We start from the raw sequence: 23374 nt of genomic DNA, 5'->3' as shown, positions 1-23374 counted from the left end.
TCAGAGAAGGTGCAGGAAATTACAAGGTTAGACAACAGAAGCCTGGAACAAAAAAAAAAACAGGGGACACTTGATAAAGGATGTAAAAGATAATTACTGGATTTGATAGGGCGGACAAAGATTGTTCCTTTTGACTCAAGAACCAGGGGTACGGGTTTAAAAGTTTTATGAAAATGACATGGAGAATTACAAGTAAAGACTACTTTCAAGGCAGTGAGTAGACTTGATTAGAAATTTGGACCCTCATATTTCTCCTCAACTGCTCATTTAATACTCCGACTCTGACTCTAAGTTTTCTTGCAATGGATCAAAGCTACAGAAATGCAGTAAATAGTTACCTTCTACAGTGGGAGAAAAAAAAAAGGGAAGAGAAATGGAAAATGCTCGTAGCACAATACTTTCCAAGAATTATTAATACAAGGTTGTTTGACACATTTGCCAAAAAAAATCTGCCGGATAATGCAGTTTCTCTGAGTCTGAAAAATATATATTGTGCTATAATTACTAGTATACAACAACCTCAGTTTGAATAGGCAGAATAGTTTGTCTGCACATTGCAGAATCACCTATGGGAATAGCAGTTGGGATCAGGAATAGGACAATAAAACCCTTCAAGCTTACTCCACTATTTAGTAAGATCATGGAAGTTCTTAACCTTATAATCCCATCTCTCCCCAGTAAGCATTCACCCAGTCGCCCATCAAGTATCTATCCACCTTTGCTTTAAAAATATTCAAAGATTCAATCTGAGCAGCCGCAGACCCAAAACCATAGCTGAGGCAAGTAAGAAATCCCCAGCACACAGGTCCCATCTTCACCTCTGTAGACCAATGGTACAGAGGAACAGTTCCATACAAAGCCCAATACACGAATGATGGGCCAAACTGGGCTGGATTTGGCTTGTCAGCTGAGGCTGTGCACAAGCTCCTCATCCACCCATACTTGATTAGAGAAAGTTGGTCGTGTCTTTAGCCCTAGTTCGTGGAGTCATGTAGCACAGAAACATGCCATTCAGCCCAACTGGTCCATGCTAATGACAGTATCCTCCCTGCATTTCAGCTCATAACCATCCAAGCCCTTTCCCCTCCATGTACCTATCCAAGTGCCTCTTAAATGTTGCAATTGAATCTGTCTTGGCCACTTCCTCTGGCAGCTCATTCCAGGAACTCAGTACCCTCTGATTAGCTTTCACTCTCACCTTAATTATGTGTCCCAACTACCTAAATTTGGGAATGATCATTTACCTTATCCATACATTTCATGATTTTATAAATTTCTATGAAGGCACCCCTCATTCTCTTGCACTCCAAGGAAAAAGATCCAGCATGGCCAACCTCTCCAATGAACTCAGGCCCTCTAATTCAGGCAACATCTTGTAAAATGACATCGGCATCCTCACAGATCTTAAACTGTATTCAGTTTGATAACATCTGTCCTATAACAAAAGTGGTGAAGTCTGATGAAGCCTCAGTGGTGACCAAGTCTTAACGTGTGAACTATCTGAGGTCAGCACTCAGAACGTCCCAGACTTTGACCCTTAAGATATTTGTAAATAAGATAGTGAAAATTCATTATTAAAAAGTTAAATTAAAAACATGCAATCACAAAATTATCAAAAACACAAACAAATGATGTTAATAAAAACAACTTAACCATTTCCCACTTAATCTCCAAGTCATTTGAAAAGGGTTTATGATCCTTTGCCTGATATGACTAGGCTAAGATTATAAAAGTAAATTCTTCAGTAAAAAATTTTGAGAATCCTAGCACTTGCAGCTGTACCACTGAACTCAGCAATACAGCAGAGCAATGGATATATCAGCATCCAATACTCAGGCCATCTCAGACACAGTAGTTCTAAGCAAGCCTAAGACTGTCTGACATAGGAGAGAGTGAACACTGTAATCCTGCCACAATTTATACAATTACATTCGTTCTTGAGAGCTTTCACTCAAACATCTCCTCGAAATTAACAAAAAGGTGAACGGTTGGAGGGCTGCAGATTAGGAATCCGAGTGTTCTCAAGGAAATGCTGCATTGCAGCTGCAAGACAATCCTGTGTGAAACCCAGAACAACGACGCATCCTGTATAAGAGGTACAAACCAATCAGCATAGAACAAAGTCTAACATTCTTAACATTAACTACTACTTATTTGTTCACTTGAGACATCAGTCTGCCTAAATATCTCCTGGGTATGAGCATGAATAAAAAAAGGATAGTCACACATCTGGATGCCATCTGTGGATAAAGTTTCTTCTCTCAAAAGAACCCTTATTAACAAAATCCTTAGCTTGCCACACTCCTGTGCACACACAAGGCTTTCATTTACATATTGACCTTTACAAACAACCATACACAGGAATTCCATCCATACTCGTAACCACACAGTATCCAAATTAGAAATTAAATCCGTAGCACCAAGAACTCATACTCCATTTATGTTTATTTATTATCTTGTAAGCAATGTGATTCAAATTACAAAAGCAAATTGGTTTTATCATTTTGGGGGGCAAAAGGAGCAAATGTTGCTGGGAATCATGTCAAAAATCAATATTACACTGTAGGTCTAAATAAAGTGAACTGAGAAACCAGCTCAGTCAATTGCTCTATAGCAAAATAGAAGCGCAGAAGTGAGGACTGCTGTATAGAGATGTGATTAAAGGATTTTTGTTTCAGTATTCAAGAGAACACTAAAGACCAACTTGATTTTTCAAAAATCAGGGGTTGCTAAAGCAAAGCAAAGTTGATACTCCCACTTTATTATAAAAGGAATAAACTCACATCATTCAATTTAAAGGAGACAAGATACTGCAGATGCTGGAATCTGGAGCAACATTAAAGGAACAAAACAGAATGAAGTGTCTTAATGAAATCTCAACTGTCCATTCACTGCACAGTTGCTGCCTGACCTACCAAGTTCCTCCAACACTTTGTGCATCATTCATTTTCATTCTGTTTGTTGCTGATAGCACCAGAAGGCTGTTTTCCTACAAATCAGTCCCCAAAATGTAATTTGTTTTTTTAAGGATAGTGCTGAGAAGTATTCATTTATTTTTCCAATTTGCATTTACTACTGATGTTACCTTGGAAAAAGATTTGCTTGCCTTCTGAAAATAAATAGCATCTGATTAATGAGTGCTATATTTGCAAAACACAAAATTAAATACAAGAGCTCCAACTTATTTCTGGCAAGTCAAGTGGTTTACTTCAAGCAGTATAGTCAGCATAAAAAAAACTACACTTAACCACAAGAGTTTTAGCAAAATATACAAGTCCCTAATGTACCAGGCATTGACAAAGAAATTCAGCAGGACACAAGGAAAAAAATTGTATGAGTTTTTGAAGATGAAAGAAGACAAAGGGAATTGGGGATACATACATTCTGGAATGCAGGGAGAGAAATTATAGTGAAAAGATGTAGGGCGAGCATTTGAGGTAGCGGGGGAGAAAAAAAGAGGTCATTTACTTATCTACAAAACAACATGGCTAACAGCATTCTTGGTTACATACATCACAGGAAATTCAGGTGACGAAAGATGGGGTGTTACCCAAGAAAACTGGAAAGCTTATGCCTGAGATAGGTTACAATGTTCAGCACACACTTAATCAAGTTGCTGAATATATCCAGTGGATATCAAATAAGCTCAAAGAAACTCAACATTTTTTCTCTTTTCATCTATATCCTTCAGATGTGATGAAAGCTAACTCTTGCTCATTAACTTCACTGGTACTGAATTACCAACCTGAAATCTTACTCTTTCACTTTATATTATATATATATTTTAAATTGTAGAGCTTTGTTTTTTTTAATCTGATCTTTTTCTTTTCTCCATATCAGTAAATATATATACCAATTTATACTTCCTCCTCAGCCTGTTATTTTACAATCCTTCAATTAGAATGATTACAGAAACTCTTATCCCAATCACTCAAATCCCAGGTGCAGTTTGCTTGAGGCAAAAGCAGCAGCTTAAGATATTCAACAACTTGCCATAAAACAAAATTCAAAAACCCAAACATGAATAGGCAAGTGTAACTACTGTCAGATGTTAACTTCACATCTGCAGGAATTATGGCACGCAGTCAGACTTTGCTAATAACCACTCTCATCATACAAATCACTAGAAAGCAGCTGTGTTATTTACTCATCCCCACTGATTGAAGGAAGAAAATCTGTTTGTGTGAACCATTCAAAAAGAAAAACTACAACTCAGATGGAACCTTGTCCTCTTGTAACATTAATTCACTTTCCCCATCCCTCACTACAGATGCTGCTTAACTGCTGCGTACATTTCAGAATCCAGCAACTACTATGATTTCCATTTACTTGAGCCAGCATTTTAATTTTCTCCCTTTTGCTCTACTGTTCACAATTGCCCCCTATCGAAACACTAGAAAAATCAGTATCAATCACCCTCCCTTAGGTGGATTTGACAGCACTTTCTATTAGTAAATCTTGGTGTCCACACCATGACAGATATTCCCTTTGTTCTATCCAGCTCTCTCTCTTTCTGCAATGTAAGCTGTGCTAGATTTTTCACTTTTTCCCATTCTGATGAAAGGTCATCTAGCCTGCAACATGGTTTTCTTCTCTCCAGAGATGCTACCTGACTTGTTAAGTATCTCTAGTAGTTTCTGCTTTTATTTCAGACAGGAAGTCTATCAGGACACACTGCATACTATTAGATTTGTGGTTGTAGATTTTCTACAATACACCATGTGATGGTCATCCTTGTGATTAAGATCACAACTTTTTGTATAAACTCACATCGCTATCATATAATAGCAAGATGTCCATCAAAAGGATGTAGTTAACTAGCAATTTAAAACTGAGGATTTATCAGGAACTACCTTGAGACAATTATTCACCAGAACCTCAAGCATTATTCCCCACCTACACACCTTCTCCTCACCTGGTTTCACTCATTACCTGCCAGCTTGTACTCCTCCCCTTCCCCCCACCTTTTTATTCTAGCTTCAGCCTCCTTCCTTCTCTGTCTTGATGAAGGGTCTCAGTTTGAAACAGCGACTATGTATTCCCTCCATAGATGCTACCTGACTTGCTGAGCTCCTCCAGCATTATGTGTGTGTTGTTCAGCATTATTTTCTGTGCCTTTCTATACCTCAAATGTACTATTCTGTAATTCACTCAGACTTCTGAATATTATTGGAGTAAATGAATTACAGTACCGGATTCAGTATGAAAAAAAGCAATCAGTGAGTAAAAATAATGCAAGCTCTAGATACAAAGATTTATCACTCATAAGGACCAGCAGCATCAGTTCCTGCACACTTGTCTCAAAACTATAAATCTATGTCAAAGTAAGCTTGCCAGATATATCTGGGCCATTAGCCAATAACATCACTGATCCAGCTTTAACAAATCTGATGTGTGTATTCTGCAGCGTCTCTGCAAGAGCCCAACACTGCTAGTGCAATTTAAAATAGGGCAAAACAAATATGATACTGCTCTCAGAAGATATTAGATGTATTCTGGTGCAATCTGAAGCAGAAATGATTGCCATATCATCAAATGTAGAATGGTTTTCCTTCATACAATTTAATAAAGGAGATCGTGTGCACTAGACTTATGCTGCAATCACTTTCAGTACAGCATGTATTACAATCAGCTAGCTCTGAATGTTATCAGAATTCACATATACAATTGTTGGAAAATTTGTAAACCAATCGAAGCTCCCATTTTACGCAGGTTTACTTTAGCAATTTAATCACACTCTAATGTAAAATAAAATCTACTAACAGAAACACAAAGTATCAGGTTTTATACAGTCTTTCCATCTTCATTCACAGCAAACAGCCTAGCATCCCTTCTTGAAAACAATGGTTCATTATGGCTGCAATACTGTGGAGAATGACAGATACCAAAGACACTCATTCCATAAAACCACTAGACCGTAAGACTTAGAAGCAGAATTAGGCCATTTGGCCCAGTGAGTCTGCTCCACCATTTCATCATTTATTATTTCTTTCAACCCAATTCTTATGCCTTCTTCCTGTAACCTTTGATGCCCTTACTAATCAAGAACCTATCAACCTCTGCTTTAAATATATGCAATGACTTGGCCTCCAAGCCATTTGTGGCAATGAATTCCCCAGATTCACTCTCTGGCTAAAGAAATCCCTCCTCATCTCTGTCCCAAAGGGACGTCCTTGTATTCTGAAGCTGCACCCTTACGTTCCTAGACTCTCCCACTAAAGGAAACAACTATTGGCCTTAAAATATAGTCGTCTTCTTCTTCTTCGGGAGTTCCATGGAATCAAAGACCCGTTTCTACTCCTGTTATGTGGGTTCCAAGATGACTAATGAAGTCAATTTGGGATCTTGGAATCAGCTACAGATAGGGCAATAAGTGCCAGTTCACTGTCATCCTTGGAAATGAGTCACTTGTGGCTATGGGTATTTGGGCCACAACAGCTTTTAAAGCATGCCTGTTATGGAGTTGCTAACTTGCCTGCACTCTTTGCACCCACTATTTATTGTTTTGGTCTCAGGTTTCTTGCTGGACTTCTGCCCTCAGTTATCTATGGAGAGTTGCTTCCCCAACCTGTCCTCCCAAACCAAAGGGCAGAGAGGGGCATTTCTAAGGTCTTTTCAACTGTGATTCTGCTTGGAAAAAGGATGTGCATGATGGCTATGACTGCTCCCTTTATCTCTTTTAGTGATGTCATAATGGAAGATCGTGTGCACTAGGTCCTCATGCAGATCCAAAATGCAATTCAGGGGGCTGTAATTCAGCCACAGTTGAAAAGGACTCTTATGATGACCTTCTGAATTTACTACAGTCAAACTCATCCTATTTCTTGAAGTGTTCTAGGTATCTCAAACTAGTGCCAATCCAACTGGTACATCACAACTGTGCCAACCTAATCTCCCAAATATCCATGCATAGGAATTTCACAAAGTTCACAAGGAAAACACCTAGATGTAGATAAAAGCAGCTATTTTCCATTAATAAGCCAATTACTCTTCCACTTCTCCAAATTTTTGATCTAACCACGATCAGTGCATCTACTGTTAGGATCAGTAGAACCAAGGAAGCAATTCACTGAAATTGAAGTGGCATAGGATCCCTGCAACTTAAGAATAAAAATGCTGCATGCAAAATAGTAACTGAATAAATTATTTATTTTAAAATCAGTTTGATATATGGAGAGCCAAGATTAAAATAGAATGGGAAGTTGTGGTAAACCAAATACACTGGTAAAGAAACAAATCCCAATCATTTCTATATCCTCAATTGGCCATGAGAAACAGGAATGTCCAAATATTCGGAGATACTCCATCGACTAAAAGATCTTATCCTAGAAACCATACTCATTTATACTCATTGTTCAATATTCAATTCAGGGATTAAATAGTTGTTCCAGGGTTAAAATGCATTAGTGATCCACTATGGTTTGGTAGGATCTATTGGGAATTTGACCTGGCCGCTGCCATGCAGGATTCACCTTAGCACAACTGATATCAACTGCAAGCATTTCAAAAAGCTCTCAAAAGCAACCACACAAGCCCAGTTTTAGTAGAAATTGCAGTTTAGTAGAAACTGTCCAAGTTGCATACCATCTTGGACAATGTCTCCCATCCACTACATAATGGACTGGTTGGGCACAGGAGTACATTCAGCCAGAGACTCATTCCACCGAGGTGCAACACTGAGCGTCACAGGATGTCATTCCTGCCTGTGGCCATCAAACTTTACAACTCCTCCCTTGGAGGGTCAGACACCCTGAGCCAATAGGCTGGTCCTGGACTTATTTCCTGGCATAATTTACATATTACTATTTAATTATTTATGGTTTTATTACTATTTATTTATGGTGCAACTGTAACGAAAGCCAATTTCCCTCAGGATCAATAAGTATGACTATGACTAAATCTAAGTTCAAAGTAAATGTATTACCAAAGTACATATATGTCACCATATACTACCCTGAGATGTATTTTCATATGGGCATTCACAACATATACATAGGAACACAATAGAATCAATGAAAAACTACGTACAAAGACAAACAACAAATGTGAAAAAGACAAAAAAAATTGTGCAATTATGAAAAGAAAAACAAAACAACAATAAAAGATAAAAAAGTAGTAAATGATATTGACAACAGGAGCTATAGAGTCCTTGAAAGTGAGTCCATAGGTTGTGGAATCAGTTCATTGTTGGGGTGAGTGAAGTTAACCACTCTGCTACAGGAGCCTGATGGTTGAGGGTAATAACCGTTCTTAAACCTTGTGGTGTGGCTGCTAAGGGCCCTGTACCTCCTTCCTAATGGCAGCGTGAGAATAGAGCATGGCCTGTCTGGTGTGAGTCACTAATGATGGATGTTGCTTTCCTGCAACATTGCTTCTTGTAGACATGCTCAATGGTGTAGGGAGCTTTATGTGTGATGGACTGGGCCGTATCTACTACCTTTTGTAGCTTTTCTGTTCAAGAACATTGGTGCAACCAATGTACTTTCCACTGTGCATCTAACAGAAGTTTTAGACGATATGCTGAATCTTCATAGACTTTTAAGGAAGTTCTGGTGCTGCTGTGCCTTCTTTATAGTGGCACTTATGTGCTGGTCAAAGGACAGGTCCTTGGAATTAATAACACTGAGGAATTTAAAGTAATGGCCCCTCTCCACCTCTAACGAATCCTGGCTCAAGGACCTCTGGTTTCCTCCCTCTGTGGTCAATCATCAGCTCTTCAGTTGAGCAAATTCCCACAACAGGGTGACAGACACAAATTACTCTTATCGCATTCTGGGATATCGATGTGGTTAATAATACTATATGCAGCATATCTGTGACATCGAAAAAGGATGAACTCCAACTTTATTGCAGAAAACTATTAAGTCCTGAATTAACTGAACTTGTGCAAAATTCTGTGACTTGAACACAGATAATTGGAATGTTTTGTAACTCAGGAACTCCAAAAGTGGAAGGTGACAGACCAATATCCAGCAATGAATGATTTACAATATCCTGTAGCAACATATTAGGAAGCCCAGAGTCATTTGGGTCAGTCTAAGGCACACTTTATACCATAGACTTTAGTCTTCTCATAGGAAATTGTTTAAAATGGAACCAAAATATTTTCAGTCTTGATGTCATATAATCCCAGATGCACTTCCAATCACACTGTATATCTGTTACATTGCTAATATTGCCTATTTCCAGTATAGAGATACTCCACCAGTGTGTCAGTTCATCTGTAACTAAAATCCTCATCCATACCTTTGTCATTTCTAGCCTTGAAATTTTCTAAGACACTTCTGGCCAGCATTTGTCACTCCACCCTCTGTAAATCAAGGATCCTTCAAAACACTGCTGACTAGCAGAACATGTACCAAGTTCCTTTCACCCATTACCCATGGAGCTTGGCAAGTAACAGTGGCTACTGAATAAGCAATGCTTATACTTAATATTTCTCATCTTTGACCTCAATTCAGAATCAGAATCCGTTTATTATCACCAGCATGTGTTGTGGATATCTGTTAACTTAGCAGCAGCAGTTCAATGCAATACATAATATAGAAAAAAAAGTAAATCATTACAGTATATGTATATTAAACATTAAAATCATGCAAAAAACAGAAATATATATTAAAAAAGTGAGGTAGAGTTCAATGGTTCAATGTCCATTTAGGAATCAGATGGCAGAGAGGAAGAAGCTGTTCCTGAATCACTGAATGTGTGCCTTCAGGCTTCTGTACCTCCTACCTGATGGTAACAGTGAGAAAAGGGCATGCCCTGGGTGCTGGAGGTCCTTAATAATGAACACTGCCGTTCTGAGACACCGCTCCTTGAAGACATCCTGGGTACTTTGTAGGCTAGTACCCAAGATGGAGCCGACTAAATTTACAACCCCCTGCAGCTTCTTTCGGTCCTGTGCAGTAGCCCCCCACCCCCCATACCAGACAGTGATGCAGCCTGTCAGAATCCTCCCCACAGTACATCTATAGAAGTTTTTGTGAGTATTTGTTGACATACCAAAATCTCTTCAAACTCCTAATGAAGTAGTCCCTGTCTTGCCTCCTTTATAACTGCATCAATATGTTGGGACCAGGTTAGATCCTCAGAGATCTTGACACCCAAGAACTTGAAACGGCTCACACTCTCCTGTAACTTCTCAATCAGGATTGTGGGAATGATGCTGCAGGGATCTTCACAGCTGTAGTTATATTCTTCTTTTCAAAGCAGGCATAGAAGGCATTGAGTTCATCTGGTAGTGAAGCATTGCTGCCATTCATGCTATTGGGTTTCGCTTTGTAGTAAGTAATTCCCTCCAGTGTAATATCTTTCAACATAATCTCCTCCAGCCTCACTTATGCTCCTCCATTTCTGGGCTCTTGGGAACTTGCAAATGTAATTGCTTCACCATTGGTGATGGCAACTTGAACTGTTTTGACTATATGCTCTGGATTTCCCAGCCCAAACCTCCCCCTTGTTAAATTTCTTTTACAATACTCTTAAAAGCCTTCCTCTTTCACACAGTTTTTCAGACATCCATCATGATATCTCATCTGTTTTTTTTTAAAAAACATTTAATATATAAATACAATGATATACTGAGAGTATGGGACTAGAAGATGCATTGGTGTATGTGCATCGATGTGGGGGGTGGGTGGGAAATGGTGGTTGCTTCACAGTGCAGAGCTTCACAGCCATAGATAGTTATGATTTAGAACAAGCTACCTGAAATGCTTTCCGAACAGACACAAGGTTCAGATTTATTTACTCATCACACTTACATCGAAACATACAATGCAATGCGTCGTTTACGTTAACAACCAACACAATCCAAGGATATGCTGGGTTTTGCCCACACATTCTGGTGCCAACACAGCATGCCCACAATATTCAACAGAACAACAAAAATACCTTTCCTCCCAACATGTATACGACCCTCTAACCCCAGGACAGTCCACCTCTGGACCTGCAGCTTCAAGTGGATTTGTAGACTCAGATATTGGGCCTCTGACTTCCCAAGTAGGCTTGTACACTCATAGACCCAGGGCTTCGGCCATCGAATTCCGATTATGACGAATGAGGACCCTGAACTTCAGGTCTCAAATTCCAGACACACTGACAATGAGATCTCGAACACTAGGCCTTGAATGCCAGGCGACTTGCATACCTAGGGGGTCACTTACCTAGGGGGGTTCCTGCCCAGACGGAACTCCAAACCCAGAAACACCGACCTGGAGTTCTCACTGACAACAGAATGAGCACAATTGATTTTATTTCTGCTTCAACTCCACATTTCTGCCAGATCCCTATAATTCTAGACTTCCCTCTACTCTAAAATTTTTCTTTAATGTATCCAATAGTTTTGCCACCATCAACATCCCTAGAGAGAATAACCTTTTATATCACAGTCTTAAATGGACATTTCCAAAAGCTGAAAACTTACCCATGTTCCAGATACCTCAAAGGGAAACAACCTGTCATTCTTCTCAACTCTAATGAGCTCAGTCTTTCCTCAGAAGATAACTTTTCATCTCAGGAGTAAACCAAATGAATCTTCTATTAACTGCATCTAATACACAAATATTCCTTTCTAAATGAGGATGCTGAAGCTGTGTGCTGTCCTTCAGGTGTGGACTCACTCACAGTTGCAGAAAGACTTCCCTACCTTTGTACCAAAACCTCCTTACAATAAAGGCCAACATTCTCTGGTTCACAACCACATGCTGCGACTGCATAATAACACTTTGTCTTTCATGTACAATGGCACCAGGTGCTACACTCTCTCTGTAAACTCTTATGCTACTCAGAACAGAAATCTTTTACATGGAACATTATCAAGGAGCTTTAAGAAATCCAAATGTACTACATCTACAGCTTCTCATTATGTACATACTCTGAAATTCCAGAACGTATGTTAAAAGACGAGTTCTCCTTCATAAAACATGCCAACTCTTTCAAATTATGAGCTTCTACAGTAGATATCTTGCTGCTATATTTCCTTAATAACGGATCCCAAAATTTCCCACACCCCTCACCAACTGATGTTAAGCTATTTGCTCTTTACTGTCTCTTGAATATGGATAATAAATTTGCCATTTTCTAAATGAGTCCTTCGCAGAAGCTGTTAGAGATCATTTTGGGGCTTTGAAATTATGCACAGCACAATTATGGATTAACTCAGTCTCCAGAAATAAAAACCTCTTTAGAATTTAATTTTCAACTGATACTTTGTGGTTAGTGAATCCAATCATGGGTGTGAGACGATCTGATTTTGAAACTACATAATGGAAGTCAATAAATGAATGTTCCTTCCATCAGCTAACGGTGAATCACAGCTACTTAATGCACAGTTCAGGACAGGTCTGTTTTATCACTTAACCTTCTGCTTAGTCGTATATTCACAGCCATTGTTCAACATTGTAACAAAAGGGATATATCTCTTCCATCTCAAGTTCTCAATATTTATCATTTATTTATTATTTTTTCTTTCTTTTTGGATTTGCATTTTGTTGCTTTTTGCACACTAATTGTCTGCCCTGCCAGTGCAGTCTTTCATTGATTCTATTATGGTCATTGGATGTATTGAGTATGTCCCCAAGAAAATGAATCTCAGGGTTGTATATGGAGATATGTACTTGTATAATAAATTTACTTTAAACTTTGATATTTTGGGTGTCTGTAGTTTGTATTCAGAGGCTTTTGGAACAGACACTGGTATTGAATTTTTAAAGAGGTTTTGCTATTTGGGATGTGCTGCCAATGCAATATGCAGGTCTGTCCTGATGAAGGGTCTTGGCCCAAAACATCAACTGCTTACTCATTTCCATAGATGGTGCCTGACTTGCTGAGTTCCTCCAGTATTTTCTGCACGTTGCTCTGTAATTTTCTGTAAATTTACCTATTTTCCAAATGTTAAAATTAAGTAGGTGTTTATAGCAATTGAAACTGTAGTTAATTTTTTATTGTTACCTTTGTGGTGAAGATGTACAAAACATTGTCAGGAGAGTGAGGTTCTCTTAGATCCTCCTGGAGTCTCTCCTGGAGAGTTGCTGTGTGAAGAAAGACTTTTATGTTTCCCCAGTTGCAGCTTTTGTGTGGTCCACTTTTAGTCAATCAATCAAGAAACTAGGGAATTTTCAAAATTAGGTACAGGGACTTACTAGCCTTAAATCTCATTAGTTGACTTTGTTCATTTCTTCTAGGTGATAACGGTTCAAAGTACATTTATATAATTTCATTTTCTTGTAGGCATTCACAGTATATACAAAGAAACACAATAGAATCAATAAAATGTAAGACAAAGATGGACAAACAACCAATGTGCAGAAAACAACAGTGCAAATATAAAAATGAATAAAACAAAATAAATAATAAAAGTAACAATATTAAGTAGTAGATATTGGGAACGTGAGTTGGAGAGTCCTTGAATGGGAGTCTGTGGGGTGTGGAATCAGTTCAGTGTTGGGGTGAGTGAAGTTATTCACTTAGTTCAGGAGCCTGATGGCTGAAGGTTAATAACTATTCCTGGACCTGGTAGTGTGGGACCATAAGACCATAAGACAAAGGAGCAGAAGTCGGCCATTCGGCCCATCGAGTCTGCTCCGCCATTTCATCATGAGCTGATCCATTCTCCCATTTAGTCCCACTCCCCCATCTTCTCACCATAACCTTTGATGCCCTGGCTACTCAGATACCTATCAATCTCTGCCTTAAATACACCCAATGACTTGGCCTCCACTGCCGCCCGTGGCAACAAGTTCCATAGATTCACCAGTCCCTGGCTAAAAAAAATTCTTTGCATCTCTGTTCTGAATGGGCGCCCTTCAATCCTTAAGTCATGCCCTCTCGTACTAGACTCCCCCCATCATGGGAAACAACTTTGCCACATCCACTCTGTCCATGCCTTTCAACATTCGAAATGTTTCTATGAGGTCTCCCCTCATTCTTCTAAACTCCAAGGAATACAGTCTAAGAGCAGACAAAGGTTCCTCATATGTTAACCCTCTCATTCCTGGAATCATTCTAGTGAATCTTCTCTGTACCTTCTCCAACGTCAGCACATCCTTTCTTAAATAAGGAGACCAAAACTACCCACAGTACTCCAAGTGAGGTCTCACCAGTGCCTCATAGAGCCTCAACATCACATCCCTGCTCCTATACTCTATTCCTCTAGAAATGAATGCCAACATTACATTTGCCTTCTTCACCACCGACTCAACCTGGAGGTTAACCTTAAGGATATCCTGTACGAGGACTCCCAAGTCCCGTTGCATCTCAGAACTTTGAATATTCTCCCCATTTAAATAATAGTCTGCCCGTTTATTTCTTCTGCCAAAGTGTATAACCATACACTTTCCAACATTGTATTTCCTTTGCCACTTCTTTGCCCATTCTTCCAATCTATCCAAGTCTCTCTGCAGACACTCTGTTTCCTCAGCACTACTGGCCCCTCCACCTATCTTCGTATCATCAGCAAACTTAGCCACAAAGCCATCTATTCCATAATCCAAATCGTTGATGTACAATGTTCCTGTACCTCCTTCCTTGGGGCAGCAGTGAAAACAGAGCATAGCCTGAATGGTGGGGGTCCTTGATGATGGACCCCACTGATAGGGATCTTTGCTCATAAAGAACAGAAAATTTGCAGATGCTGAAAATCAAAGTAACACATACAAAATGCTGGAGGAACTCAGCAGGCCAGGCAGCATCTATGGAAAAGAATAAACAGTCAACGTTTTGGGACAAAGCAGTCCTGTAGCAGTCTTTGCTCCTCATCTTTCTTTCAGTGATTTTCTGCTAGTATTGGAAGCTTTTAATGTCTGCTATGGAATCCAGTATGTTATTAATACTGTTCATCCACAATATCTCCATCATTTAAATACAATGATTCCAGATCACATTTAAAGTGCAGAATATGGGCTGCCATGGGGCAAGATTGTGCTTGATACGATCTGTTGTACTCACGTCACAGTACCATCGGCTGAAGAGTGGCACAATCGGGCTCATTGTAACTTATTATGAACAAAAGGGAGTCTGTGTGTGCAATTTGAAGCCTTCTACACCCTGGTGATGAATGATCCCTGTGTACCACCTAAAATACTTCTGGCAGAATAACACATTTTATATCTACAGTGCAAACACTTCACCAAATATTGGAAAAACCTATAAACTGCTGAGCTTAACTAAACAGTTAAGTCCATAACAAAGATGCATTCAATACTTCTAACCAGTTATTTGATTTATCTTTCATTGTTCAGACATGGTATTGCCCCATGAATTCATGGATTATTCCAACTTGAAGAACATCATTACTTGAAACCTCTTTCATCCCACTTTCATTCAGCTGCTTGACCATTAATGACACTCAAAGCTCACCAGAGCAGCAACTGTAGAAAATTAAGAGTTACTGATCAGCCATTAATTATAAAAAATGCCCATTTATTGTTCCAATGAAAATTAGTTCAATTTTGTTTCTCCATCACTCAAAGTTACAGCTTAAGCATATGTATCTCTAATGCATTTATGAACACAAACATGAATTCACCTTGTTCAAGTAACAAAGAATCTGCAACTGTACAAATGAGGTTGTCAGGATTCATACTTGCAATGAATCTTTCCACGATCATTCGTGCAAAAGAACATTGAAAACTATCCCATTCTGTATGTTTTTAAAAATGCATTTTACAACGGGAGCTCAACGCAATTAAATACTTTTTGTACACTTACAATGATAGAAGAGGGCAGAAGGCAAAATATTATAAGACATAGAAAAATAAGAGTTTGATACAATTCCTATGCTGAGGGAATAATTTTAATACATGATGAAAAGTAAGGAGTGGGATTGGGGGTGGGGGGGGGAGGGGGGGAAGCAAAATCTGTGACCTGTGATGAAAACAAAAATATCACCACCCCTCAGTGAATTACCATGGTCAGCACATATTAGAAGCTATATACCATCATTGGAGGTCTAGAACAAAAGTTTGCTTTGTTACAGAAGTTAGCAGTTCATGGATCGGTGATTTTATGTCTTGTCTTAAAGTCATCTTAAGAAGTGAAACAAACCAGGCATGGATTATTATTTCACTTTAAAGTCATGTTATATAAATTCAAAGTTCAAAGTAAATTTATTATCAAAGTACATATATGTTACCATTCACCATTCTGAGATTTTTTTTTCATGTGAGCATGCACAGCAGAAGAACAACAATAAAAGCAACGAAAAAACTACACACAAAAACAGCAACCAATGTGCAAAAGACAAAATCGTGTAAATAAAAAATAACTAATAAATAAATAGTAAATAACTGATACTGAGAACACGAGTTGCAGACTCCTTGAAAGTGAGTCCATAGGTTGTGGAATCTGTTCAGTGCCAAGGCGAGTGAAGTTATCCACGCTGGTTCAGGAGCCTGATTGTTGAAGGAACTGTTCCCTAATCCAGTGTTTTTAGACGCAAGGCCTCCTTCCTGATTGCAGCAGCAAGATGGTGGGGGCCCTTGATGATGGATGCCGCTTTCTTGTGGCAGTATAAATATTTAAGTATTATGATGTGGAAGAATGATCTAAGCCTATTCCGTTGTAAATCTGAAAAAGAAGCCTTGAATCTTCTGCAGAAATGCTAGCAGTCCTGTACATTTAGTCTTGTGATCATGCAGATGTTGGAACACATTTTGAAAAAGACTGAAGTACTTCCATGCATTGGAACACAGCCCAATTCACACTAACTTTGGACTGCTTGTGATTTTCACAGCATCTCAGCGTTCATGCTAGGAAATTGGCCAGCTTGCTGTTCCTACGCCATGTAGGACCTGACACAGGAAAAGGTTGCCATTAATTTGAATACAGAAGAACAGCTGACTAAAATGGAGAAATAATTTACAGTATGTTTTAGCTGAGACAATATGAATATTTTTAGTATTTTTTAGGTTTATTTAAAACATATAAAAATGTTTCCACAGATTTTCTGACCAAAATATCCATGAAACTTAAAGAATTTTACACAATGAAATTTAAGTATAATGTTTTACATGTTGGACATCAGAAGTAAATCAAAAATGCTAAAAATAACCAAAAAGATTATGGGCTAATGAGAAAAAGAGTTGACATTTCAAGTGGGTGACTTGTCATCAAAATTGACCTTTCATCAGATTTTAATGACAACCGGTGATAGACTAACTCGATCAATATTTGGTAGCAGCTCTGATTATCAGTAATACTTTGACTTCTGACCTGTACAGTCCCTTGATATCTTTAGTGCGAGGAGTTAAGTAGTATATATACACACATATTCCACACATGTGAGCACATACATACAAGCTGAACTGTGATTAGTTCTTTAAAGCCCTGCTTATTTACATGGAATAACTTTGCAGGCAAATTAGTCATCAAATAAAAATACAAGCAACAAATCCAAATTCCAATTCATTAAACGAGTAAGGCCAAAGTTTAAGCACAATAAACATATAACAATTTGCGGGTTAGCAATTACACAATTATAATTTGACTTATCATAGGGCACACTGACTTTAGGGTTCACATGAACCAATTCCATTTTTTCCCCCCGAAAACAAAAGTATGATTCTCTTTAACAGGGAATGAATAGACAACAAACTTGGCAAAAGATTCCAGGATCAAAAAAAACCCTCAACTGCAATTTAAGCATAAAAGGCTAGCTTGAAATTCCAGTACTGAGTACTCATCAACTGGACCTCACTCCTGAATTCAAGGGGCAGAAATGACCTCTGCATCCAGACTTCTAACAGCAATTCTGGCAAACACAATTTATCACATTTATATCTGTGCCAGAGAAATGCTTAAATTGTAATTATAGATTAGTACATCTTTAAAAATTTCTTATGGAACAATAAAAATTACTTTTTTTTTTAACAGGGAAATTAGTTTGTTAGCACTTCACAGATTTCTGCTGATTAGTGGAGAAGTCTGTAAAATAGGTACTGTGAGGAGCAACAGAGAGTCACTAATAATCTCTGGATAACTTTGTACATGCACATTTGGCTGAATCCTCCACGATAACTAACAACACTAAACCTGCGTTTTACTACAAATTGTGTCTCTTCTTATTGCAGCATCCAATAATATAATTTCCTTCAATCTTGACATAAAGCAATTCCAGTGTTTAGAGGTTCTCAGTAATAACATCCCAATGTAAATACAGAAGTTATTTTGCTGTACATACATCCAGTAACCTTTGTAAGGGGAAGATATACAACTCCATCAAGTAATCAACTACAAGTTGCCCCCATTAATGTTATTGCTTCTTCTGAGCCACTGAATTCAATGGCATTTTCACAACTTCAAAAGCTGAACTAAACTGAATTTACAACACAGAAATGATGCACTCCTCTCTGTTCTCATCTCCCAGCTTATGTGGCAGACATAATTGCCTCAAAGTAGTTTGTAAACCCTAATGAAGCACACTAGAGATATTAAACATAAGAAATTCTGCAGATGCTGGAAATCCAAAGTTACATCCACAAAATACCGGAGGAACTTAGCAGGTCAGGCAGCACCTATAGAAATGAATAAGCAGACGATGCTTCTGGCCGAGACCCTTCCTCAGGAGTGGAAAGGAAAGAGGAAGACACCAGAATAAAAGGTGGGGGAGGGGAAGGAGAAGGAGGATAGCTAGAAGGTGATAGGTGAAGCCAGGTGGGCAAGAAAGGTAAAGGGCTGGAGAGAGAGGAATCTGATAGGAGACAAGAGGAGAGAAGAAAGGAGGAGGGACCCAGGGGGAGATGATAGACAGGTGAGAAGAGGTAAGGAGCCAGAGTGGGGAACAGAAGAAGAGGGGAGGGGGAAGGATTTTTTTTTAAACCACAAAAAAAATTGATATTCATGCCATCAGGTTGGACAATTATTGCTACTGTTATAATGGTGGAAACCTAGCAACCAAATCCAATTACAAACACGAGAAATTCTGCACATGCTGGAAATCCAAAGCAACAGTCACAAAATGCCGAAGGGTCTCAGCCTGAAACATTGACACTTTTTTTTTTCCATGGATGCTCCCTAACCAGCATTTTGTGTGTGTATGTTGCAACCAAATGCAACTGGTAATGTGATAAAGATGAGACAATCTGCACAGTGATTGAGTGATAACTGCTTTCTAGGACACCATAAAGAACTCAATGCTCTTAAAAAGTGCCATGGAACCCTCTACTTCCACTGAGAAAACATACAAACCTCACTTTAAAATCTCTTCTCAAAAGTCAGCATCTCCAATAGTGCAGTATTCCATCAGTATGGTACAGGAGCCTTACCAAGCACATACAAATAAGATATGTGATTAATGTACAGTCAAAAGCTGGTGTAATAGAAGTGGATTCCAATGCACTAGTACTGGAGTAAATGGAAGCTGGACTGCTGTAAACCAAGGATTTAAAGAACTAGAGAAGCAAGTAGAGAGAATGTTAGGAGCAGGTTTTCAAAGTTTGAAAGATGATCTAAGATGAGGATAGAGAGAAATGTGTTAATGTGTGAAATGATAAACATACTGTGGCAAGAATAAATAAAGGCATCCATTAGTCTTGCAAGACCATGGATCTGCGCCTAGAAAGTCTTCACTCTCCAAGGCACAGGCCTGGGCAAGGTTGTATGGAAGACCAGTAGTTGCCCATGTTGCAAGTCTCCCCTCTCCACGACACCAATGTTGTCCAAGGGAAGGGCATTAGGACCCATACAGCTTGGCACCAGTGTCGTTGCAGAGCAATGTGTGATTAAGTGCCTTGCTCAAGGACACAACACGTTGCCTCGGCAGGGGCTCGAACTCACGATCTTCAGGTCGCTAGTCCAATGCCTTAACCACTTGGCCACACAATGAATGGATAAGAGTTATAAATAGACAAGACTGATGGCTCCATAAATGCTCCAAGCATTCAAAACAAAGTTAGATGAACTGAGGAATACAGTAACATGCTGCAGATGAAGGGGAACTAGTGGATATTCTGCATGGTTATTTTGAAATTACATAAAGATGCATGCCTGGAAAGCATCTTGTTAAGCAAAGTTTTGTAAATCATAAAGACTGGATAAAATGCATCATGGATATTTCTGTACAGAGTATTTTTGTTCATTAATGCAAAAATTTGATTTTTCTGAAACTAAAATGTTCTCAGTTATCATAAAGGAAATTGAATACACATAAAGGGAAGTTAGGCTTTAGTTATATATGGCATTGGCAGAACCACATCTGGAATACTCTGTACAGTCTATGTAACCTCCTGAAACCTGGATTGGGATGGGTGTTCAATGAGGAATGGTTTGACAGACTAGGTTTTTATCCACTGGAGTTCAAAAGGAAACAGGACATGGTAGAAATATAAAAGATCTCAAGAGGTCTTGAGAGGATAGATGTGGAAATGCCATTACTTCGTGTGAGAGAATCAAGAATCTAATTTAAAAAGTAAGAGATCGCCCATTTAAGACAAACAAGATACAAAGCTTTTTCTCTTAAGTGGTCATGAATCTTTGGAGCTCAGAATCCATCTCCTTTTGAATAAGGGAAGCTTTGAATATGTTTAAAAGCAAAAACGTGGATAGGTTCTCGATTATCAAGGGGATAAAAGCTTTCCGGAAATAGGTGAAAATAGCTGAAATTACAGTCTGATCAGCCATAATCTTACCATAGATGAGCAGACTTGATGGGCCAAATCATCTACTCCTTACTCCTGTGTTGTAAGAATAATTTAGATTTATTATATTGAATCCTGGGATGAAGTGGGTTAACCTATGAAGGGTGACTGAGTGCAATGGTCTAGATTCACGAGGGTTTAGTATCAGTCTGGATTTTGTGCTCAAGACTCCCTGAAAGATACTTGAAACTACAATCACAACTCAAGAGGAGAGTTTACTTCTGCATACCTTTCTATCCATCTAACAAGAAGCACAGCAGGTTAGCGGTAGGTGTAACACTTTACAGTGCCGGTGATCAGAAGACAGAGATTTAATTCCTACGCCTGTCTGAGACTGTGTGGGTTTCCCTCCCAGGTGCTCTGGTTTCCTTCCACATTCCAAAGATGTACAGGTTAGAGTTAGTAAGTTGTAGGCATGCTTTGTTGGTGCCGGAAGCATGGTGACACTTGTGGACTGCCTTGGCTTGAGTTAGTCGTTGACACATACAATGAATTTCACTGTATGTCTTGATGTACATGTGACAAATAAAGCTGATCTGTAAGATCTTTTAAATGCAATTATAGTATTTACTTCAATTACAGGTAATAGCAAATTCCAGCCTCACCTTTTAGGATTTTGAAATATGCAGTTAGTCTACCTCCATCACACAAGTATGTTCAAAAATATTCAAATTCCAAGCAACAAAAATATTCAAATTCCAAGCAACAATTTTTAGCATGAAACAATGCAATTATTTTGCATCAGTTACATTAAAAAAAACTATTTCATCAAGGCAAACAAAATAATCAGCAGGCAATGATAAACACAAGCAGTATATCAATGGAGCTGAAATACAGAATTAAGGAAGGATGGTGTTAACAAGGGAATTTTTAACTTGGGACTGAACAATATATTTCTTCAGCCTGGACTCTTAGACAGCAAGTTTTAGTTCCAGGTGTTGTCGGTGCCAATTCATGCCAAGGGCTAAGTCAGTCGCCTCTATCATACAACAGACTGCGGATGCTGGAATCTGGAGCAACACACAAAGCGCAGGATGAGCTCAACAGGTCAGGCAGCATCTATGGAGAGTTGACAGCCGAGTTAAAGGGAAACGTCGATTGTCCACAGATGCTGCCTGACTCGCTCAGTTTCCCCAGCACTTTGTCTGTTGCTTCTTTACCCAGAACTGTTCTCAACACAAGCCCCCGAGAACCAGACAGGGGCTGAGAAACTAACTTTGGATCTGATTGACATATTTTTAAATGGCTGCAGACAGCAGTAGGAGTCGCTCTCCGAGCCGAGCCAAACCATACACGGGGACTGGAAATTCTGCTGTATCTCAACACAAAGGCAACAGTCGAGAGCTCCTACCGTCGCGCAGAAAGCATCGCAATTCCCCGTGGAGAGATTCAGCTCGCTGAGCTTGGTGTCCCACTGAAGGGGGTCCATGTTCTCACTGTCTAACGCTTCCATCGCGCCGCTCGGCCTGTCACTTCGCCCTGTGTTTTCACCCACCTCGGCCGGAAGCACGCAGCTAACTCTGACAGACGGCCGCCTCGACCAATGGGTCGACAGCAAGCCGCCGAAGTCCCCCTTTGCTATTGGCAAATGGTTCTACCAATGGCATTGAGACACTTCGCCTTCAGCTTTGGCCCGCCTTCTATCGGTTGCTCACATCTTGGCTCGGTTCCCGCCACCGCGTCCCCCCGCCTGTCCGCAATGGCGCTCGCTGGACGGGGGGCAGGTGAACGCGCGATCGACGACAGGGCTTACACCCTCAGAAGCGTTTTCCAGTGAATCTGATCAGCAGTTTAGAGAAAGCTTGAGGGTGATTCCTTCATAAATTGATTGCACAGGATGAAAGCAAAGCGCAAAGAAGGCACGACGGTGACTACCAGATTTGCGTTGATTCGTCATGACACCAAATAATTTGACAAACTTCTATAGCTGCACATTTATAGCAACGCGGTCTGGTATGGCAATGCCAATGTCCATTTACGGAAAAGATTACAGAAACTGGTGGACACATTCCAGTCCATCATAGGGAAAGCTCTTCCTACCAGTGAGTATATTTAGATGGAGTTCAGCCACAAGAAAGCAGCCTCTTATCTTCAAAGACTGTCACCATCCAGTCCATGTGCTCGTCTCGGTACAGCCATTGGGCAGGCGGTTCAGGAGTCTTAGTTCCCTCCGCACACCTTCAGGAACAGTTATTATCCTACAACCATCAGGCTCCTGAACCAGCATTGATAACTTCATTCACCACTACCCTGAACTGATTCTATTACCCACAGTCTCACTTTCGAAGGACTCCTTATAACTTTTACAATCTAAGTATTATTTTTATTTGTGCAGTGTTTCCATTTGCACATTGGTTGTTTGTCAGTCTTTCATGATTTTTGTTTGTAAAATTCTTTTGTATTTTTTATATATTCTTGAAAGGCTTGCAAGAAAATGGATCTCAAGGTAGTACATGGTAACACATATATACTTTGATAATAAATTTATTTTGAACTTTGAAGTGCTATGTGGTGCAAATGAGAACTGAGGAAGGTGAAGGAGAAGTTGGAAAGGCAGAACTTCAATGGGCAAAGAGTTTGAGGTTGGACCAAGCTCAGCGAGCTGAATCTCTCCATAGGGAATTGCAGTGCTTCATGGAGATTGGAGCTGAGTAACTCGAGTGAAGACCAAACACTTTCCTGGGGACAATAAATTGAATAACCAACTAATTAAAGTAACTAGCCAAATAAAGAGGACAACT

General features: G+C 39.4%; 1 protein-coding gene across 1 annotated transcript in view; it reads right to left on the bottom strand.

Moving 5' to 3' along the window:
- creb3l2 (cAMP responsive element binding protein 3-like 2) overlaps positions 1-22290 on the bottom strand; it is a 72431-nt gene extending 50141 nt beyond the window's left edge. Inside the window, 1 exon segment of the mRNA XM_072268029.1 lies at positions 21985-22290. Within this exon segment, the coding sequence (XP_072124130.1) occupies positions 21985-22290 (306 nt within the window).
- Positions 22291-23374: the final 1084 nt, after the last annotated feature.

Source organism: Mobula birostris, chromosome 9 (genome assembly GCF_030028105.1).
Source record: "Mobula birostris isolate sMobBir1 chromosome 9, sMobBir1.hap1, whole genome shotgun sequence".
Classification (NCBI taxonomy): domain Eukaryota; kingdom Metazoa; phylum Chordata; class Chondrichthyes; order Myliobatiformes; family Myliobatidae; genus Mobula; species Mobula birostris.
Note: the sequence above shows the minus strand (reverse complement) of the source record. Positions and strands in the feature narration are given on the sequence as shown.